This window comes from Gopherus flavomarginatus, chromosome 1, assembly GCF_025201925.1.
Source record: "Gopherus flavomarginatus isolate rGopFla2 chromosome 1, rGopFla2.mat.asm, whole genome shotgun sequence".
NCBI lineage: Eukaryota > Metazoa > Chordata > Testudines > Testudinidae > Gopherus > Gopherus flavomarginatus.
Window position 1 is genome coordinate 30,493,821 of NC_066617.1, and position 17,569 is coordinate 30,511,389.

The 17,569-nt window shown below is 37.3% G+C and overlaps 1 protein-coding gene across 7 annotated transcripts in view; it reads right to left on the reverse strand.

Moving 5' to 3' along the window:
* The window catches only part of COG5 (component of oligomeric golgi complex 5), a 482,330-nt gene that overhangs the window by 210,970 nt on the left and 253,791 nt on the right, over window positions 1-17,569 (reverse strand). For all 7 annotated transcript variants that reach the window (XM_050925473.1, XM_050925465.1, XM_050925485.1 and 4 more), the window contains one exon: window positions 12,455-12,585. In XM_050925473.1, the coding sequence (XP_050781430.1) occupies window positions 12,455-12,585 (131 nt within the window). The remainder of the gene's footprint in view (window positions 1-12,454; window positions 12,586-17,569) is intronic.

The window sequence follows — 17,569 nt, forward strand, 5'->3', positions numbered from 1 at the left end:
TAGTATCATGTTCCTGAAAATGGTTTGTTTTTAAATGAAAGAAAACAGCTTTTGTGTTAAGAAAAAAACAACAAACTACCAAGTTTTGTCACCAAAAACTGCTTTTTGTCGACCAAAAAGTACATTCATACGCACTGCAATGCAATTTTTGTCGGGAAAAATGCCTGGTTTTGGCGACTAAATACATCCACCCCGACGAGAGACTTACTTTTTTTTCTCTACATTTTTCTCGACAAAGTGCCAGCACAGATACCACACTTGATTTCATTGCTTTAATTGCCCTCCAGGAGGTGTCCCACAATGCCCATCCTGACTGCTCTGGTCAGTAGTTTGAAGTCCATTGCCCTGCAGCCACGTAAACAACCATCCATCCATCCCCCTTAGATGCCTTGGGAATTTCTAAAATTCCATTCCCTGCTGGCTCGGTGTGGAGAGGTCTCATCACAACTTCCTAGGTGACTATGGTGGCTTATCACAGCAAACTATCTCCCGCTTGGACCACTGCAGAGCTGTTGGATCTGCTCAGTATATGCGGAGAGGAGGCTGTGCACTCCCAGCTGCACCAGAGCCATAGGAATTTTTATACCTATAGGCACATTTCTCAAGACTTGTGTAAAAAGGGCTATGAACAGGACACGCTGCTGTGCAGAGCGAACATAAAGGAGCTGAAGCAGGCGTACCATCAGGTGAGGGAGGCAAACCGTCACTCCAGTGCTTCACCTAAGACCTGCCAGTTCTATAAGGAACTGGATGCTATCCTCAGTGGCAGCCCCACCTCCACTGCCAAGAGCTCTGTGGATACTTCGGAGGACACGGAGGCAATGAAAAGAGGGTCTAACTGGGAGGACAAAGTTATTGATGAAGAGGTGGAGTTACACGAGGATGTGCAGCTCCCACCAGGGAGGCAGGCAGGCAGCCAGGAACTGTTCTCCACTCTAGAGGTGTCTAGCCAGTCTCAGCAATCACTCTTCGGGGAGCTAGAAGCAAGAGATGAGATGCCTGTTAAGGGGCTGTGGCTTGTGTAGTGCAGAGGAGGGTTCAGGATATAGAAATGTGGGAGGCTTGCTGTGTTTCTGTGAGGTGGACCTTTCCCTGTGTAGCTAATCAGTACAGCAGAATAGAGTGTTGATGCACGCCGAGATCTCACAGGAATCCTCCAGAGAGATCTCCAGGAAAGTTTCCTGGAGGTACTTGGTAATCCTCTGCCAAAGGTTCCATAGCAAAGCAGCTTTGTTCCTTCCCCCATTGCAGGAAACTTTCCCACACCCTTCAGCCATCATTTGTGCAGGAACCAAAGTGGCATATAGTCGAGCAGCATAGGGAGCGGGGCGGAAACCACAAACATGGAGTAGATGTACTCTCATTTCCCTGCTTACCATTAGCAGTGTGATGTCTGCTAGAATGTTCCCCGCCTCTGGAAAAGTGTGGAAGAATTTTAGAATTTTTCCCCTAGAATGCTGCACCACGAACCTTGCAGAGAGCGTGTACTCTTTTCCTCATGTGGAGCAGTCCCTCTATCCCACCAACACTCACCATGCTTTGTTTGTGGAGATGTGTGCCTGGCTAGCGTCAGTGAGAAAGTGATTTCAATGTTGCAAAAGGTGTATTTAACTGAAATGTTACAAAGCTGGTGCGTGAATTTAACAATCCTGCTTCTATGAATTGCCCCCTGTGCTTCACCAGATGTGGCCTTCAGAAACCCCACGCACCCTTGCCCAGCATCTCTGCCAGATAAGAAAGCGCCGAAGACGCAGCAAAGATGACATGTTCCAGGACGTACTGTAGTGCTGCTTCAGAGCCTCTATGATTCAAATTGCCCCCCTCTGGGATCCTCTGACAGCCCTGGTATCTGGCTGCTCAAAATCAGTGATCAAGCAGTCTGCCTCAGCACTCCACCCCTGAGCAAACCTTTCACCCTTAGCATCACAGAGATTGTGCAATTTACAGCATGCAGCTATGATCATGGGAACATTATCTTCATTAAAGGTCTAGCCTGACATAAAGGCAACACCAGAATGTCTTTAATGTGCCAAAGGCACATTCCACAGTCATCCAGCACCTACTCAGCCTGTTGTTGAACCACTCATTACAGCTGTCCACATTTCCCTTGTAAGGTTTCATGAGCAACAGCTGTCAGGATTATGCCCAGGATCACTACAGGCATTTCAACATCTCCCACTGTAATCATGATGTACCGCGATCTGCTCCGCCTTCCCACAACACCTACCAATGGAAGGCGTGGAGCTAGGCTGTGGGATAGGTACCCACATTGCAATACTCACGCTGTCAATGACGGTGCCCCCACTGTGGACGCAATCTACCGATAGAGGGAGTAAGTGTGAACATGAGATTCCGATTTTTATTATACAAACTTGTGTGTCACCATCACTTTTGTAGATAAAAACTGTTAGTGTAGATATAGCCTTTGTTAATGTTGCTATTGATGGTTAATTGATCTCATTCCCTGAGGCAGAAATGTAGCAGACTGCCTGTGTATAACATTGTTAATATTCCTATTGTTAGTCAGCTGTTCCCATTCTCAGTCAATTCCCCCAGAAGCATAAAACCTGTAAAAGTTTTAAGGCCCCTACATTGCCAAAGTGATGTAAAGCCTTATAAATGACAGCATGGGAATCAGCTAGGAAGATCTTATGTTCTCTCTCACTTTTTTCCTGTGCCAAAGTGGCACAATGGGGTTAGATTACAGTGTAGGATTTATTTTACTTAGCCAATAAAATACTTTGAGAGCAAATAAAACATTTACCAGTCAATAAAATGTCAGGACGATCAGAACCAAGCACTTCCCAAAGTACCCAGCCACGACCATAACAATGATTAGCAAAATTGTATGACTTTCATGTGTGAAAGTCTGAGCAATTTAAAATGACATTCTTTGGTTTTTTGTTGATTTTTTTTCAGGGAGGGGGCTGTTTGGTGTTCTTTAATGTAGTCAAATGAAAATCCAGGATTATAACTGGAATGCAGGGATTAGTTACCAAGCATTTGTAACTTAATTTTCACGTGTTTTAGGAAATGCTGAATAGCTATTGTGTTTTTTCTATACTGTAGTTTAAATAACTTACCAAAACAATTGAAACTTGTGTGATTATATCACATTTTCTGCAAATTTTATTTGCAAAATTTTGAAAAAAAATTTGGTGCAGAATTTTGCATTTTTTGGCACCATATCGCCCCAGAAGTAAAAAGAGGAACAGAGTAAAGAATTCCTCTTTTTTGTGGGTTTTCTTCCCTTTCTTCCTTAATTTGTTTGAGTGTAGTTGGCAGAGGGTGTTTTTTTTGTTTTGTTTTTTTAGAAAAAACATCTCAACCATTATTATGAAAAGCTACAGCAGTGTAATTTACATTCATTTAGATCAGAAAGTAATTATTTATTTGACATTTATTTATTGGATTCTCTAACATGATCACCAGTATCTGAATGCCTCACAAATATCAATGGATTTATTTTCACAGCACCCATGTGAGGTAGGAAAATACTATTATCTCTCTCTTATAGAGCAGGGACTGAAGCATAGACACTTTACATAATATCCTCAAGGTCTCACATGATGTCTGTTTCAGAGCAAGAACAGAACCAAGAGCCCAAGAATAGTTTGTCTGCATCTCAGTCTAGGGTCTTAACTACAAAATAATTTTTCCTTAAGATGTACTGTGTCATTTTTCACTCCTATAAAAAGAAATTGCAGAGTCCCAAGACCTCTGCTAATGAAAGTTTGCCTCCCACTCTTAAGAGTTTTACTAATATTGTTGACAGTCCCAAAGAACCTAATGAGTGCAGGGTCCTGAAGCATCTCTTCTGTCTACAGTAAGTCTAAACTAATAAACTGACCAAAAAGGAAAAATTGCTAGAACTTCTGCACTTGCAAAAAGTTTTTTCTGGAAGCACACACGGACATACCTGAATGGGATCATAAAACAAAACAGGAAGTCATAGTCAAGGACAAAACCATATTTACATTACCCAACACAAGACAGGAAAGATAACTTTATGGCTAAGGTACAGGAGTAAGAGTCAGAAATCCTGAGTTCCCTTCACAGCTCTACCTCATGCTTTGTTTGACTTGGGCAAGTCACCTGACTTCTTGGTACCACTGTTTTCTAATGGCAAAAACAAACAAACAATATAGAGATAATACTACTTCTACTAATACTAATTCTCTGACCTCATATGATTATTCACTGCTTTTAAAGCATCTGGAGTTCCTCAAATCAAAGGCACTATGAAAGAGCTAAATGTCATTATCATCAGATGGCCCTGGGATGGTTTATTTTGCAAACTGAAGTTGTGAAGGACGCAGAGGACCACCCAGGTAGAAAGTTGCTCAGTCAAGCCCTAGTGCCATTTTACGGCCCAATCCTGCAACCCTAATATGAATAATTTCAATGTCTACATAATTGATTATTCTTCTGAATCAATTTAGAATTTCAGCCATGACAATCATGAAACTATATCAGGTTGGTAGGGGACACACAGAACTGAGCCCACTCTGGATCTGAAATTTGTTTCAGGACTCAAAGTTCAGCAGGTGGAAGTTATACTTTTGTCATAGACTAACCACTGACTCCTTCAATTCAAAACTCAAGTGTATTTGGTGTATGGTTTCTGGTGGGCTGCCCTTGTATGTCAATGGAATCAATGTGCTTGCAGGCAGTCATGAGAAAGAATATTGTTTAACCAAGAAACCACTCTATCAATGGCTTGGTAGCCATTTATAATGATCTTTTGTCTATCTTTTTGTCTATGACACCGCCCTCTCCATTGGCAACATTCTCGCAGGTCAACATAGTTGACTTCAGATGAACTGAGAGCAGAAAGAGCAAGAGTGACAGTGGTGAAAGTCTCATGCTGAGCCTGACGAATGGTAGCATTAAAACTTTTGAAATCTTATTCTATGTCTCTACAGGAAACAAAAGGCTTTACTCACTAACGTTCAGTGTGTCTCACTGGCCTTAGATGTGCTGGGGATGCGTCAGGCCACAACCTGAAAGTTGGACCAATATCCATCATTGATACAGATTGCTGATGTTTCCCTTCAGGAATGACAGGGTATCAGAACACCAGAAAGCTGTTGGGAGATCACTGCTGAAGAAGCCAATTCTTGATGCTTGCAATTTTGCTAATTTTCAACCTGTTTCCAAACATCCGTTTCTGGGAAAAGGCCATTGAAAAGGCGTTGATAGGGCAGCAAGGGAGGTTCTTGAATCCTCACATTCCTTTGATATAGGTCAGTAAGGCCTGAGTATGGGATAGAAACTGCACTGATAAAATTTAACTGTGATCTCCCTCTGTCAGAGGATGACAAAGTGTGCCGGACAATTTCTTAAGATCTGATAGTAGTCTTTGATGTCACTGTTTGTGAGGTTTGCTTGCCTTTGTGACTCTTAGCAAGGATTAAGTAGCTCCATTTTTACCCTTCAGAGAGGACTCAAAGGACAACTGTGGGCAATTACTTCGCTATGCCAAGGGACCCCTCATGCAGGGTACTGCCAAGGTCTATTTTTTCTCCTGGAAAAAATATCTCCCCAAGGAGATCAGGCTGTGGAATGAGCTCTCAGAGGGAATTCGGACTGAAGTCTTGGAGCAACCCCATGGTAGAAGCCTAGCTCCTCTGCGACCTTCACCTGCTGGGAAGGAAGATGGTGCTTGCCATGGACCCAGTTTTGGAGTTTCAATTTTAAAATAAGCCTCCTTCTTCAGAGATTTCAGATAAACTGAAAACTCTATCTTCCCTCCCATAACTACAGAAAAGAATGAGCTTTTCTTTTTTTCCCTTCAGAACCTCCTGGCTGCTGTGAGGGGGGGATGCTCAGTTATCTACTTTTCTCCATGAGCTTTCTGGATGCTTATCTTTGCTACTCCCCTTAGTCCCCTGGCTACTGCAACAAAAGGAAAGGAGAAGGTTTGAAGTTTTCCACTACCCAATCCTTCTTAGCATCCACTATTTTGGGGCCCTTTGGCTCATCACTTTCCCAAGAAATAGTATCAATAGCAGGAATTTGACATTATTCTTGATAAGTTCACTACTGCTCAGGTTTCTATAGAACAGCTGCAGTGAAATTGATCAGTCTGGTAAATTTCAGTCTGCTGTTGATTGGAAGATCTACAAGAAGTGCCAGAGGCAGGTATCTGTCTGCAGACTCAAGAAGACTAACAGTACATTACTCTATATTCAATTCACATCTCTAAGGTCATCTTCATGGTCACGGAGAAATAGCTTAAATTCTGAAGAAGTTGATAGCTTGTGCTCCCACATTAGCCACAGAAGAGAGAGGTATCATTGCTGTTAATCCTACTCTTGGGAGGTGCTCAGATACAATGGTGATGTGGGCATCAAAATAAGATTAGGTTAGAAAGAGAGAAGATTGGGAAAACATCCCGCTCGACCCTAGCAAGAAGTGAATGAATTTGTCAAGCCCTGCTGCCAGCTGAGATCTCTATATCTTGTCACGGGTAGTAGAGATTATCTAAATGACTAAAGATAATAGCAGCAATTTCTTCACTGGACAGATAGTTGCTGAAATGTTAGAAGGAGAAGTTTCACCTTGTTAGCACTGTGTCTCATGTCATGGTTGACAGCCATCATAAGTCAGGGTAGCTTTACATGGAGAATAGTACAATTCTAGGAGATAGGTGGTGATTTTTTGGTACTGTTAAAATTCTTTTGCTTAAAAAGGTGACACTTATGTGTTTCTCGTAGCTATAATTTTTTTTACTCCTCCTTGCCCCATTTTCAGATGCATACTGATGAACTACTGTAAGACGGCTCATCAGAAGACCGATGTTGATAAACTCGAGAGGGTTCAGAGAAGAGCTGCAAGAACGATTAAAGGATTAGAAAAAATGGTTTATAGGACAGACTCAATCTACTTAGTTTAACAAAGAGAAGGTTAAGGAGTGACTTGATTACAGTCTATAAGTACCTATATGGGGAACAAATACTTAATAATTGGCTCTTCAATCATGATCCAATGGCTGGAACATAAAGCTACACAAATTCAGATTGGAAATAAGGCATGCATTTTTAACAGTGAGAGTAACTAACCAGACGAACAATTTACCAAGGGTTGTAGAGAATTCTCAATCATTGACAATTTTGATATCAAGATTGGATCTTTTTCCTAAATGATATGTTCTAGGAATTATTTTGGGGAAGTTCTATGGTCTATGTTACACAGGAGGTAAAACTAGATGATCACTGTCATCCCTTTTGGCCTTGGAATCTATAAAACCTGGATTGTTTATATTTAAAAAAAAAAAGCATTGAGTATTTGGCTTATAAAGGAGATGCATGGACTTTGCAAGCATAAACATAAAAACATACACAGTCAAATTCTGGTCTTACCAACCACAACTGCGTTCCTTTCAAAGGGAGGTGAAAAAAATCTAGAGATTTCTATTTCAAACAGCACTCAGAATTATCCTCAGAATAATCTCAAGATACTATAAGTCTGTATTAAGATCCTGAGAAATGATAGATTATCAACCTGTATCAAAACATCTGATCAAATCCTGTGTGTATTTTTTATAAATCTTCCTTTTTTATCACTTCCTTAAAATAAATTCAATATTTTTTGTTTTGTAAATTTCAAACTGTCTTCTGATTTGACTTCAAAATGGAAATTGCATAATGAACTGAGAATACAAGATTCAGTTCTAATTCCCATGGATCTTTAGTTGTTAGTTGGACACATGGAATAGGAGATGTTTACAATGAAGATTGCATTCAATAGAATGCCTTATCACCACGTTATTGATGGATGATTTAACAAGCAATTTTTAATCATTTCCATGTGCAGTATATTGTGAGAAACAGAAAAATAATTTTGTCTCACACAATCATTAATTATAATTCTGTCCACAGTATCAACCCAGATCAACAGAAGCACAAACATTTTTTCAAAATAGCATGTAGAATACAAATTAGAAATATAAAATGTTCTTTGCATATTAATTTGTATAATCTCAAACCTTTCAGATGTACAATAGTATTACTTTTGAATAATAAACACATATCTGCATGTCTACTTAATAATTTTGCCTTCTTTGCCTCAGTAAATGTGAATAAGCTTTAGCATATGTAAAATACAGTAACAGACATGTAATTAAGTCTCCTTGTATTCATCTTGTGATTTATGTTCTTTAAGTTTCCAGCCCAACATTACATACAGTTGTAACAAAGCAGATCTCATTATAGACATTATCTAGCTAGCTTTTTAAAACTTTATAGTTAAATTCCCTTCTCCCTCAAGGTGGCTGGAAGAATACTCCGAAATAAACTGTTCAGGAAATACCACTTGTAAATAACTTTTGCAAAGGTTTTCATAATATGACTAGATACTTTCGCATAGTATGCTAAAGATACATTCAATACTTGCCATCTGGTCTTGAGAACAGAAAAACATTCAAAATCAACTAACTGAAAATACAAAGGGCTATAAACTCAACTCACACAGACATGAATCATGATGGTTGCTAAGACAAAAAACATCTGTTTAATGTAGTAGGAACATAATCTAGAGTGTTTACTATTTAAAGAGAAATTCAGGACATAAAACCACAAACTACAACTACAGAATGTACATATACACATCCAAATTATCGCATCAGAAACTACAAATGCACTATCTTCAGCTGCACAGATGCATGCCTGCTCAGAAAGGATTAACTAGGAAGTTGAGCTATTTCATGGCTTCTCTTATACAAAACACAAACGAAAGAAGTAGGGAGAATCCCAACTCTCTTATGGTTAACATCCAGCCTTGAAATGTATGAAAAGTAAGTATATCTGTCATATAAGTACCTACAACTAGAACGATAAAAAGTTCTAAACAAAGACATAGTATCTGCTGTTCATCTCTGTAATTCTATATTTCTCAGGACAATGGAAGGAAGCACAGTCTCTAAGGCACATTATTATCTTAATCAAGAAATCAGTGAAGCAAACCAAGCAACATTTCATCATGACAGTTTCATCTTTCTTTTTCTTCTGATACAATTAAGCACTAATAAAGTTCTTCCAAACAATCCCCAGTTTGATTGGAAACCAGTCATTCGCTAAAGCACAACAGGCATCTAATCTACTCTAATAATCTCTTGATTATTCTGATACAGTCTGAAATGTCTAATAAAACTATCAATTCTTCAAATGAAGTGAGATTAATTTTCCTGGGGTTTGTCAGCCCTGTGTTAGTATTTAATATGAATAAAAAATTATCAGACAAGGTCAAATCTGACAATGTGAAAAGAATCCAAACTGAAAGGTGTGAACACTAATCATAAAGATCTTTTTGCTATATTTACAATTAAGGCTGTCAATTAATCACAGATAACTCACACAATAAATTCAAAAAAATTAATTGCAATTAATCACACTTTAATGGCACTCTTAAATAACAGAATATCAATTGAAATGTATTAAATATTTTTGGATGTTTTTCTACATTTCCAAATATATTTATTTCAGTTGCAATATGGAATAAAAACTGTACAGTGCTCATTTTATATTATTTATTATAAATATTTGCACTGTAAAAATGATAAACAAAAGAAATAGTATTTTACCACTCACCTCATACAAGTACTGTAGTGCAACTTACAAATGTAGATTTTTTTTTGTAATATAACTGCACTTGAAAACAAAACAACGTAAAACTTTAGAGCTTACAAGTCCACTCAGTCCTACTTCTTGTTCAGCCAATCACGCAGGTAAACAAGTTTGTTTACATTTACAGGAGATAATGCTGCCTGCTTCTTGTTTACAATGTCACCTGAAAGTGAGAACAAGCATTGGCATGGCACTGTTGTAGCCAGAGTTGCAAGATATATTTATATGCTAGATGAGCTAAAGGTTCATATGTCCCTTCATGCATCAATCACCATTCCAGAGAACAATGTGTACAAGCTAATGATGGGTTCTGCTCGATAATGATCCAATGCCATAAGGACCAACGCATGTTCATTTTCATCCTCTGAGTCAGATAACACCAGCAGAAGGCTGATTTTCTTTTTTGGTGGTTTGGGTTCTGTAGTTTCCGCATTGGATTGTTGCTCTTTGAAGATTTCAGAAAGCATGCTCCACACCCCGTTCCAATCAGATTTTGGAAGGCACTTCATATTCTTAAATCTTGGGTCGAGTGCTGTAGCTATTTTTAGAAATCTCACACTGGTATGAACAACATGCTGGGTCATCAGCTGAGACTGCTATAACATGAAATATATGGCAGAATGCAGGTAAAACAATGCAGGAGACATACTATTCTCCCCAAAGGAGTTCAGTCACAAATTTAATTAATGCATTATTTTTTTAATGAGTGTCATCAGCATGGAAGCACGTCCTCTGGAATGGTGGCTGAAGCACAAAGGGGCATATGAATGTTTAGCATATCTGGCACATAAATACCTTGCAATGCCGGCTACAAAAGTGCCATACAAACACCTGTTCTCACTTTCAGGTGACATTGTAAACAAGAAGTAGGCAGCATTGTTGCAAATGTCAACAAACTTGTTTGTCTCAGTGATTGGCTGAACAAGAAATAGGACTGAGTGGACTTGTAGGTTTTAAAGTTTTACTGGTTTTATTTTTGAATGCAGTTATTTTTTGTACATAATTCTATATTTGTAAGTGTTCAACTTTCATGACAAAAAGATTGCACTTCAGTACTTGTATTAGGTAAATTAAAAAATGCTATTTATTTTGTCTTTTTTACAGTGCAAATACTTGTAATAAAAAATAAATATAAATTGAGCACTATACACTTTGTATTCTGTGTTGTAATTGAAATGAATACATTTGAAAATGTAGAAAACATCAAAAAATATTTAAATAAATGGCATCCTATTATTGTTTAATTGTGCAATTTTTTAAATTTGCTTGATAGCCCTATTTACAATAAAAAGTTACTGCCTACTTCCTCTTAGGTATTGTTTTCAATAGGTTTTTTGCATTGGTGTTATACACACTAGGAAAGCCATACTGATGAAAGTCACAGTTCTGCTAAGACTCAGAAAGAACTGAGTACTGCAGGATAAGCTTAGGAGAGCCACTCTGCATTATGGGTTATATGGTAACGAGCCCTGTAACCCTGGCACTGGTTAACAGGTTATATGGTAAGAAGCCCTACAACCCCAACACTGGAAACAATTAAATGCCTGGCATAGGAGAGCAGAGGCAATGGGCAAATAGAACTCTTCCCCTGTTTTAAAGTTTAAAAAAAGATGCAGACTCTTTAAAAAAGATTCCATGCTCTCATTTTGCTGCTGTGCCGACTTCAAAACCTACCATAGACTGGCCTTAAACAGGCAAGAAATCTCAGTGTAAGTATAAGTATGAGACAGGCTGGTCTTTTTTAGCACTCCATTATCTAGTACAAACAAATATGGTAAGCGAGTATTGCATATAACTGATGGTCTCATTTGTTTTTTTTACCTTTTCCTATTAACTTTCAATAGAATTCCTCCACTTTATATCTTCAAAGCGATTAAGCTTAAACCAAGTCTTTAACCCTTAAATGTCACTGAAAATGTAGGGAACATTCATGCTATTTTAATGTTTTTACTTATAATCGCATTCCTAATTTTTTAACATGACTAGAAAATTTTGTGAAAAAGAGCATACAAATGTCTTTTTCTAATATTCTGACTTTGTTTCCCATAGAATCCCAACTGACTACAGAACTATATTAGACCAACATTCCCCTTACGATAATTAAGGGGCTTTAAATTAAAATAAAGGGTTATTTTAATTATAAAAATGTAAATTTATTTTAAAAATACTAAGACAGGAAAATAGAAAAATGCAGAAAAAAGCATAGATGGTATTGTAAATAGTTATATAATAATATATTTATTCAGGTCCTTTAACTTGCAGATAATCAGATTTAGTATATGAATATAATTATGCACATTCATTCTGATACTCCTTAAAGTAGATTTTTATCTCAAAGTCTAAGATGTCTTTTAAAATTTTAATAGGAAAACTTCTGAATCAGTTCATTACATCAAAGCACACCTAAATGGCAGCAGATTCTTTGCAATTCTCAGAAAATACATTTTTCAAATTCATTTGTAATGCTCAGCAACCTTAAATATAAAGCACAGAGCATTATGTTAATACAAAATATTTTCAATTAACAAACAATCCCCTTACCACAAAAAGAAGTTGTTATTTTATGGTCTATAAAATATACATTTAATTTTTCTCAAGTTTTCAGGTCCTTATTCTGCAAAATCTTATTTTTGTGAGTAAATGTATTATTGCATTTAGCCTCATTAACTTCTGTGAGAGTCCTTATGTGAGTAACAATTGCTCAGATGAGTAAGATTTTTCAGGTTTGGTCCCTCAGTTTGACAATCTCATAGTAAACTGAATAACCAGTTTCAAAGTTCCATATTTATCTTTGCTTTTGAAAATTAAAAAAAAAAAATGTATTTTACCTGAGTCTCTACCCCTTGCTCAAGTAAGCGTTTAGCCTGATTTTCAACCTCAAGTCGAGCTCTTGCAATAAAAAGCAGGTCATTTTCAATTACTTCTATTCCAGAGAGGTCTATCCCTTGCGAAAGATAATCTATAAAAGCAACAGAATTTAGGTAAAATTAAAAATTCATGAAACTTTTACAACATACAGGTATTTATGACATTTTCATACAGTACTTGATGTAGCATGTATTCAAATAAATTAAACAAACTGAAAATCAAAGGAAAATTATTCAAGAAGTGAGCATTACTACAGTAAATTCACTGCACTCATTTCATAGTTTTCCTGTAAACCCAGATATTTCCAAATACATGGGTGTTATAATTAAAGTGCAGAAATCATGATTTAGTTTGCAGCCTATATGTCAAAGATGACAGAAAAATCTATTTTTAAATCAAAGAGGAAGGATGGTAAAATCTCTTTTCAATATTATAAGAGTGTTTATCTGTTGAAAAATAAAATTATGAGTTTTACTAAAGTCATCTCTATATCCACAGTTTCCTTCTTTCTAATCCCTTTGAAAAAATGTCTCACTCAAATAAGGTATTTCCATATTTCTATTCTCTTATAGCTAACTTATCCAGAGGCCTGACCTTGATCCTCTCAGCAAATACAGAACATTTTTATTTGTCTGTTCTAGTTCCCTTTGAGTACTTTCAAAAAAGAATCCCAGGAAAACAACAAAAGCAAACATTGTATCATCAAGTCCTAATTTTACACTTTCCTTCCAGATAAGGCGATTATGAGTTTTCCATTTGGTGTCTGAAAATTGTTTCTTCCTGTTCACCAGTACTTCAGCAGATGATAACTGATCACTGTCAGTTGCTCTGTGGTATGGGTGCGTCCTACAGATGATACGGCAAAGCATCTTTAACAATTTTACATCTAAATTAGATGGAAAAAAATCTAATTTACACACGTCCCCAGAATAATGCCCGAACTGATCATTTCTAATACATATGGTACATATCATAGATACCAGACAGATTATTTTTAAAAGTGTCTGAAGTATTCTCCTTTCTTTGTACACTCCGACAAAACTCATACTGTGTGACTTTCCAATACTCAAACTGATTCACTGCCATCTCCCTCCCAAATTCATGCTGTCTTCCCTCCAAAATATTATGATATGCCTCCCTCAACTTATTTGTAGCCTTCTTTTCAAGCTAAGGGGAATGAAGAAAAAGAGTAGGCTATCAGTATCTTCTCCCCTCCCACGCTGTACTCAGTGTTGGAACAGAGAAGGAAGCCATGCTATGCTAAGGGCTGTCCTGGGCTCAGGAAGTAGTAGTCAGTGGAGCACCTATCCTGCTTTTCCTTCCATCAGGTTCTCACATGGTACCAAAGCCCAGCAAGAAAGCATAGTTCAGCAGCCAGAGCTGCTCTCTCTTCCCTCCCTCCTATCTCCAAGAAGGGATAGCCTACCACAGGTGGGGCTGCTAAGCACCTGCAGCCAAGTTGACAGAACAGTTGCTCAAACTGCTCCTAGCTCACAGAGGGTGCTGCTGCAAAGATTACTGGCCAGTCCAGAGGAGATGGTGAATAAGAATTAGGGAGCAGAGCCCTCCTGCCTGCAGATTTTAAAAGGCAGCACTCCATTGGGTTTCATCTGTAAATATTCAATTTCCCACTCCTCCACGGAAACATATATTCTGAAGATGTTGATGGCAGTGATTCTGGCAAACGCCTAAGAAAACTTCCTACTTGCCACAGACAATTAGAAGAGTACATTTTTCAAGTCCTAAATAAACAATACTGCCATTTTTTCATAAATCAGTCTTCAAATTAGGTTTCCTCATGCCAGCACAGTACATAGCATTTACAATACATCAGCAAATAAAAAAAAAATTGGTAGGTCAGGGATGTGGCTATTGTGCTGAATTGGATACAATTACAAAAGAAGTCTTACAAATCCACATGCAGAAAGAGTAAGGAGAGTACAAATTGAATATGTTTATACAGTAAGATTTCTAAACTTAATATAGCTGAACTCTAGAGAAACATAAAAAGATATGAAAGTTGATCACTTTTTTCAATGTGAATTCTGTGGCAATAGTCTGGTTCTCATGTCTGCTTTTCCTGAACATGATGCAATTATAAGTATGTTCACTGGAAATACCAAGCACACAGTGTAGAAATCTGATATAAGGGCTAGGGATCACATTTATACTTCTACTATCTAAGCAATGAAGAAATAATACAATGAAACTAAAGTCATTTTATCCTACAATAACTGAATATGTTGGCATATTGTCTAATGGTCAGAAAGCAGCCTAGTATTTGGTAGCTTATGTGCGTACACAAAGTCAAATGATAACGTTCTGAGCAAAAGCAAAGAAAATAGTTAAGGTGGGTTTTCTTTAAAATAAATAATCAAGGAATAATTGTGGAATAATACACCATAACCTACCAATCTGAAAATAATTGTTTTTCATTATAACTGACACTTAAAAACTTTCTAATTTATTAAAACTGTTATCAGAGAGACATGGTGGGTGAAGTAATATCTTTTATTGGACCTGTGACACACTGCACCCCATATTCACCATAGTGATATAATTATGACATGATTATGATATAATTATGATGCATCTTTTACAAAATGTGTCATGTAAAGTGTCAATGGAAAAGTTATGGTTTGCTGAATATGATTATCCTATTTGTATGAATGTATCATTTTTGTATCTGGAGTTATGATTATTGACTATGTATTTGTATTTCAAATGTGTATGTGCCTGGTTAATACCCATAAAAGCTTTACATACAGTCTGCCAGCACACTATAATTGGCCTATTCAAGTTGAATGGCACATCAACAAAGACAATGGGCCATGGAGAAAGCTTATCTTCACCTGATGAACTGTTAGTCAGCCTAAGGATAATGGCTACCATGACTCATCAGAGCATGCAAGGGCTTGTGACCAGTTCACATGATACCAAACTCTATTTTGGTACCTGTATTCTTCCATAAACTGGATTGGGAACTTGGCTTGGAACAAAGGGGTTCCCGCCATATGGAATAAGCTATAAAAGGGGGAAGTGACACCACCAAGGGGCCTTACTCCCCACCTGGAAATACCTGAGGAACAAACAGTGAACTGCGCGAAGTGCTGGTTCCAGGCAGAAAAGAAGGAAACCTGCCTGTGTATGAAACCTTGGTGGACTGTTTATACTATCTAATAGGTCGAGACACTGCTTAATTCAAATTCTATCTAGTATATTAAGATTAGATTGCATTTTTGTTTATTTGCTAGGTAATCTACTTTGGTCTGTTTACTATCACTTAAAATCTATCTTTTTGTAGTTAACAAATCTATTTTATATTTTTACCTAAAACAGTGTGGTTTGAGTGAAGTGCTTGGGGGAAAATCTCAGCTCGAGACCAAGAGTTGAGGCATGTCAACTTTCCTTTGTAGAAGTGGCAGACTGGGTAACAACTCATATATGGCCAGGCTTTTGACCAAGATAGGATGATACAGCTCCGGAGTCAGAGGCTGGGGAGTATTTTGGCTGGAGCCTCTCTCTTGTTGCTTCATGCAGTGGCTAGCAGAGGATTCATGAACACAGCTGGTGTGGACCCTCCCTGTGGATGTTTGTGTGAGGGCAATCTTGGAGGGCTTTGCGGCTTGTCACAATGTCACAGTGTGAGAGGGAACCCCGATTGGTAAGACAGAGGGCACAGTGGTACCCCAGTTACAGGATGCACCCTGGGGGCGAAGGGGTGGCCCGTTACAGGACCAGCTTCTGTTGGTGAGAGACAAGCAGAGACAACAGAAGTTGGTCCAGTAAAATATCCTGGGACCGATATGGCTACAACACTACTTAATAAATTAAAATAACAATAACAATTTAAGTTATTATTTAAAATTCTTAAATTATTTCTTATGCATGGCATATATTATGGGATAATTTCATATAAAAGGACAAAACCTTCTTACTTCCATACATATTATGCAAACATTCGTTTTAAAAAGTTGGGTTGTATTTTGACAGTAACTAAACTTCATGAGTGAAAACCTAGTCCTGTTAATGTCAATGAGAGTTTTGCTATTCATTTCAATGGAGACAGGATTTACCACATAAATTTTTATTAGGGCTGTTGATTAATCACAGTTAACTCAAGTGATTAACTCAAAAAAATTGATCACAATTTAAAAATTAATCGTGATTAATCGCCATTTTAATTGCACTGTTAAACAACAGAATACTCATTGAAATTTATTTTGGTCTGCAGTGCTTTGAATCTTTATCAAGTAGGACCCGTCATCAGCATGGACGCATGTCCTCTGGAATGGTGGCTGAAGATGAAGGGACATATGAATTTTTAGCGCATCAGACACATAAATATCTTGCCACACCGGCTACAACAGTGCCATGTGAACGTCTGTTCTCACTTTCAGGTGACATTGTAAACAAGAAGTGGGCAGCATTATCTCCTGCAAAAGTAAACAAACTTATTGTCTGAGTGACTGGCTGAACAAGAAGTAGCACTGAGTGAACTTGTAGGCCTTAAAGTTTTTACATTGTTTTATATTCTTATATTCTTTATATTGTTCTGCATTTGTAAATTTAACTTTCATGATAAAGAGTATTTCCAATAGGGGAATTGAAAAATACTATTTGTTTTTTACAGCACAAATATTTGTAATCAAATAATTATAAACTGATCACCGTACACTTAGTGTTCTGTGTTGTAATTGAAATCTATATACTCTAAAATGTAGAAAACAGCCAAAAATATTTAAATAAATGGTATTCTATTATTGTTTAACAGTGAGATTAAGCATGATTAATTTTTTCAATTGCCTCACAGCCCTAATTTTTATATGTTTTATACACTTTGGTCACTGGAACCCATGATCTGTTGTATGTCTAACACTTTCTTTAATACTTATAAACTGCATCTTAACTAATTTAGTTATGTTATTAAATGTATATTAAAAATCAACCACACAAAGCAGAACTACAATATGATACTGAATCCAGATTAAAGTGTGTAAGTACATTTTATTTTACAGGCATCTTAACTTGGCTTTAAAATGAGGTCAGAACTCAATGGCAAGTTAATGATTTAT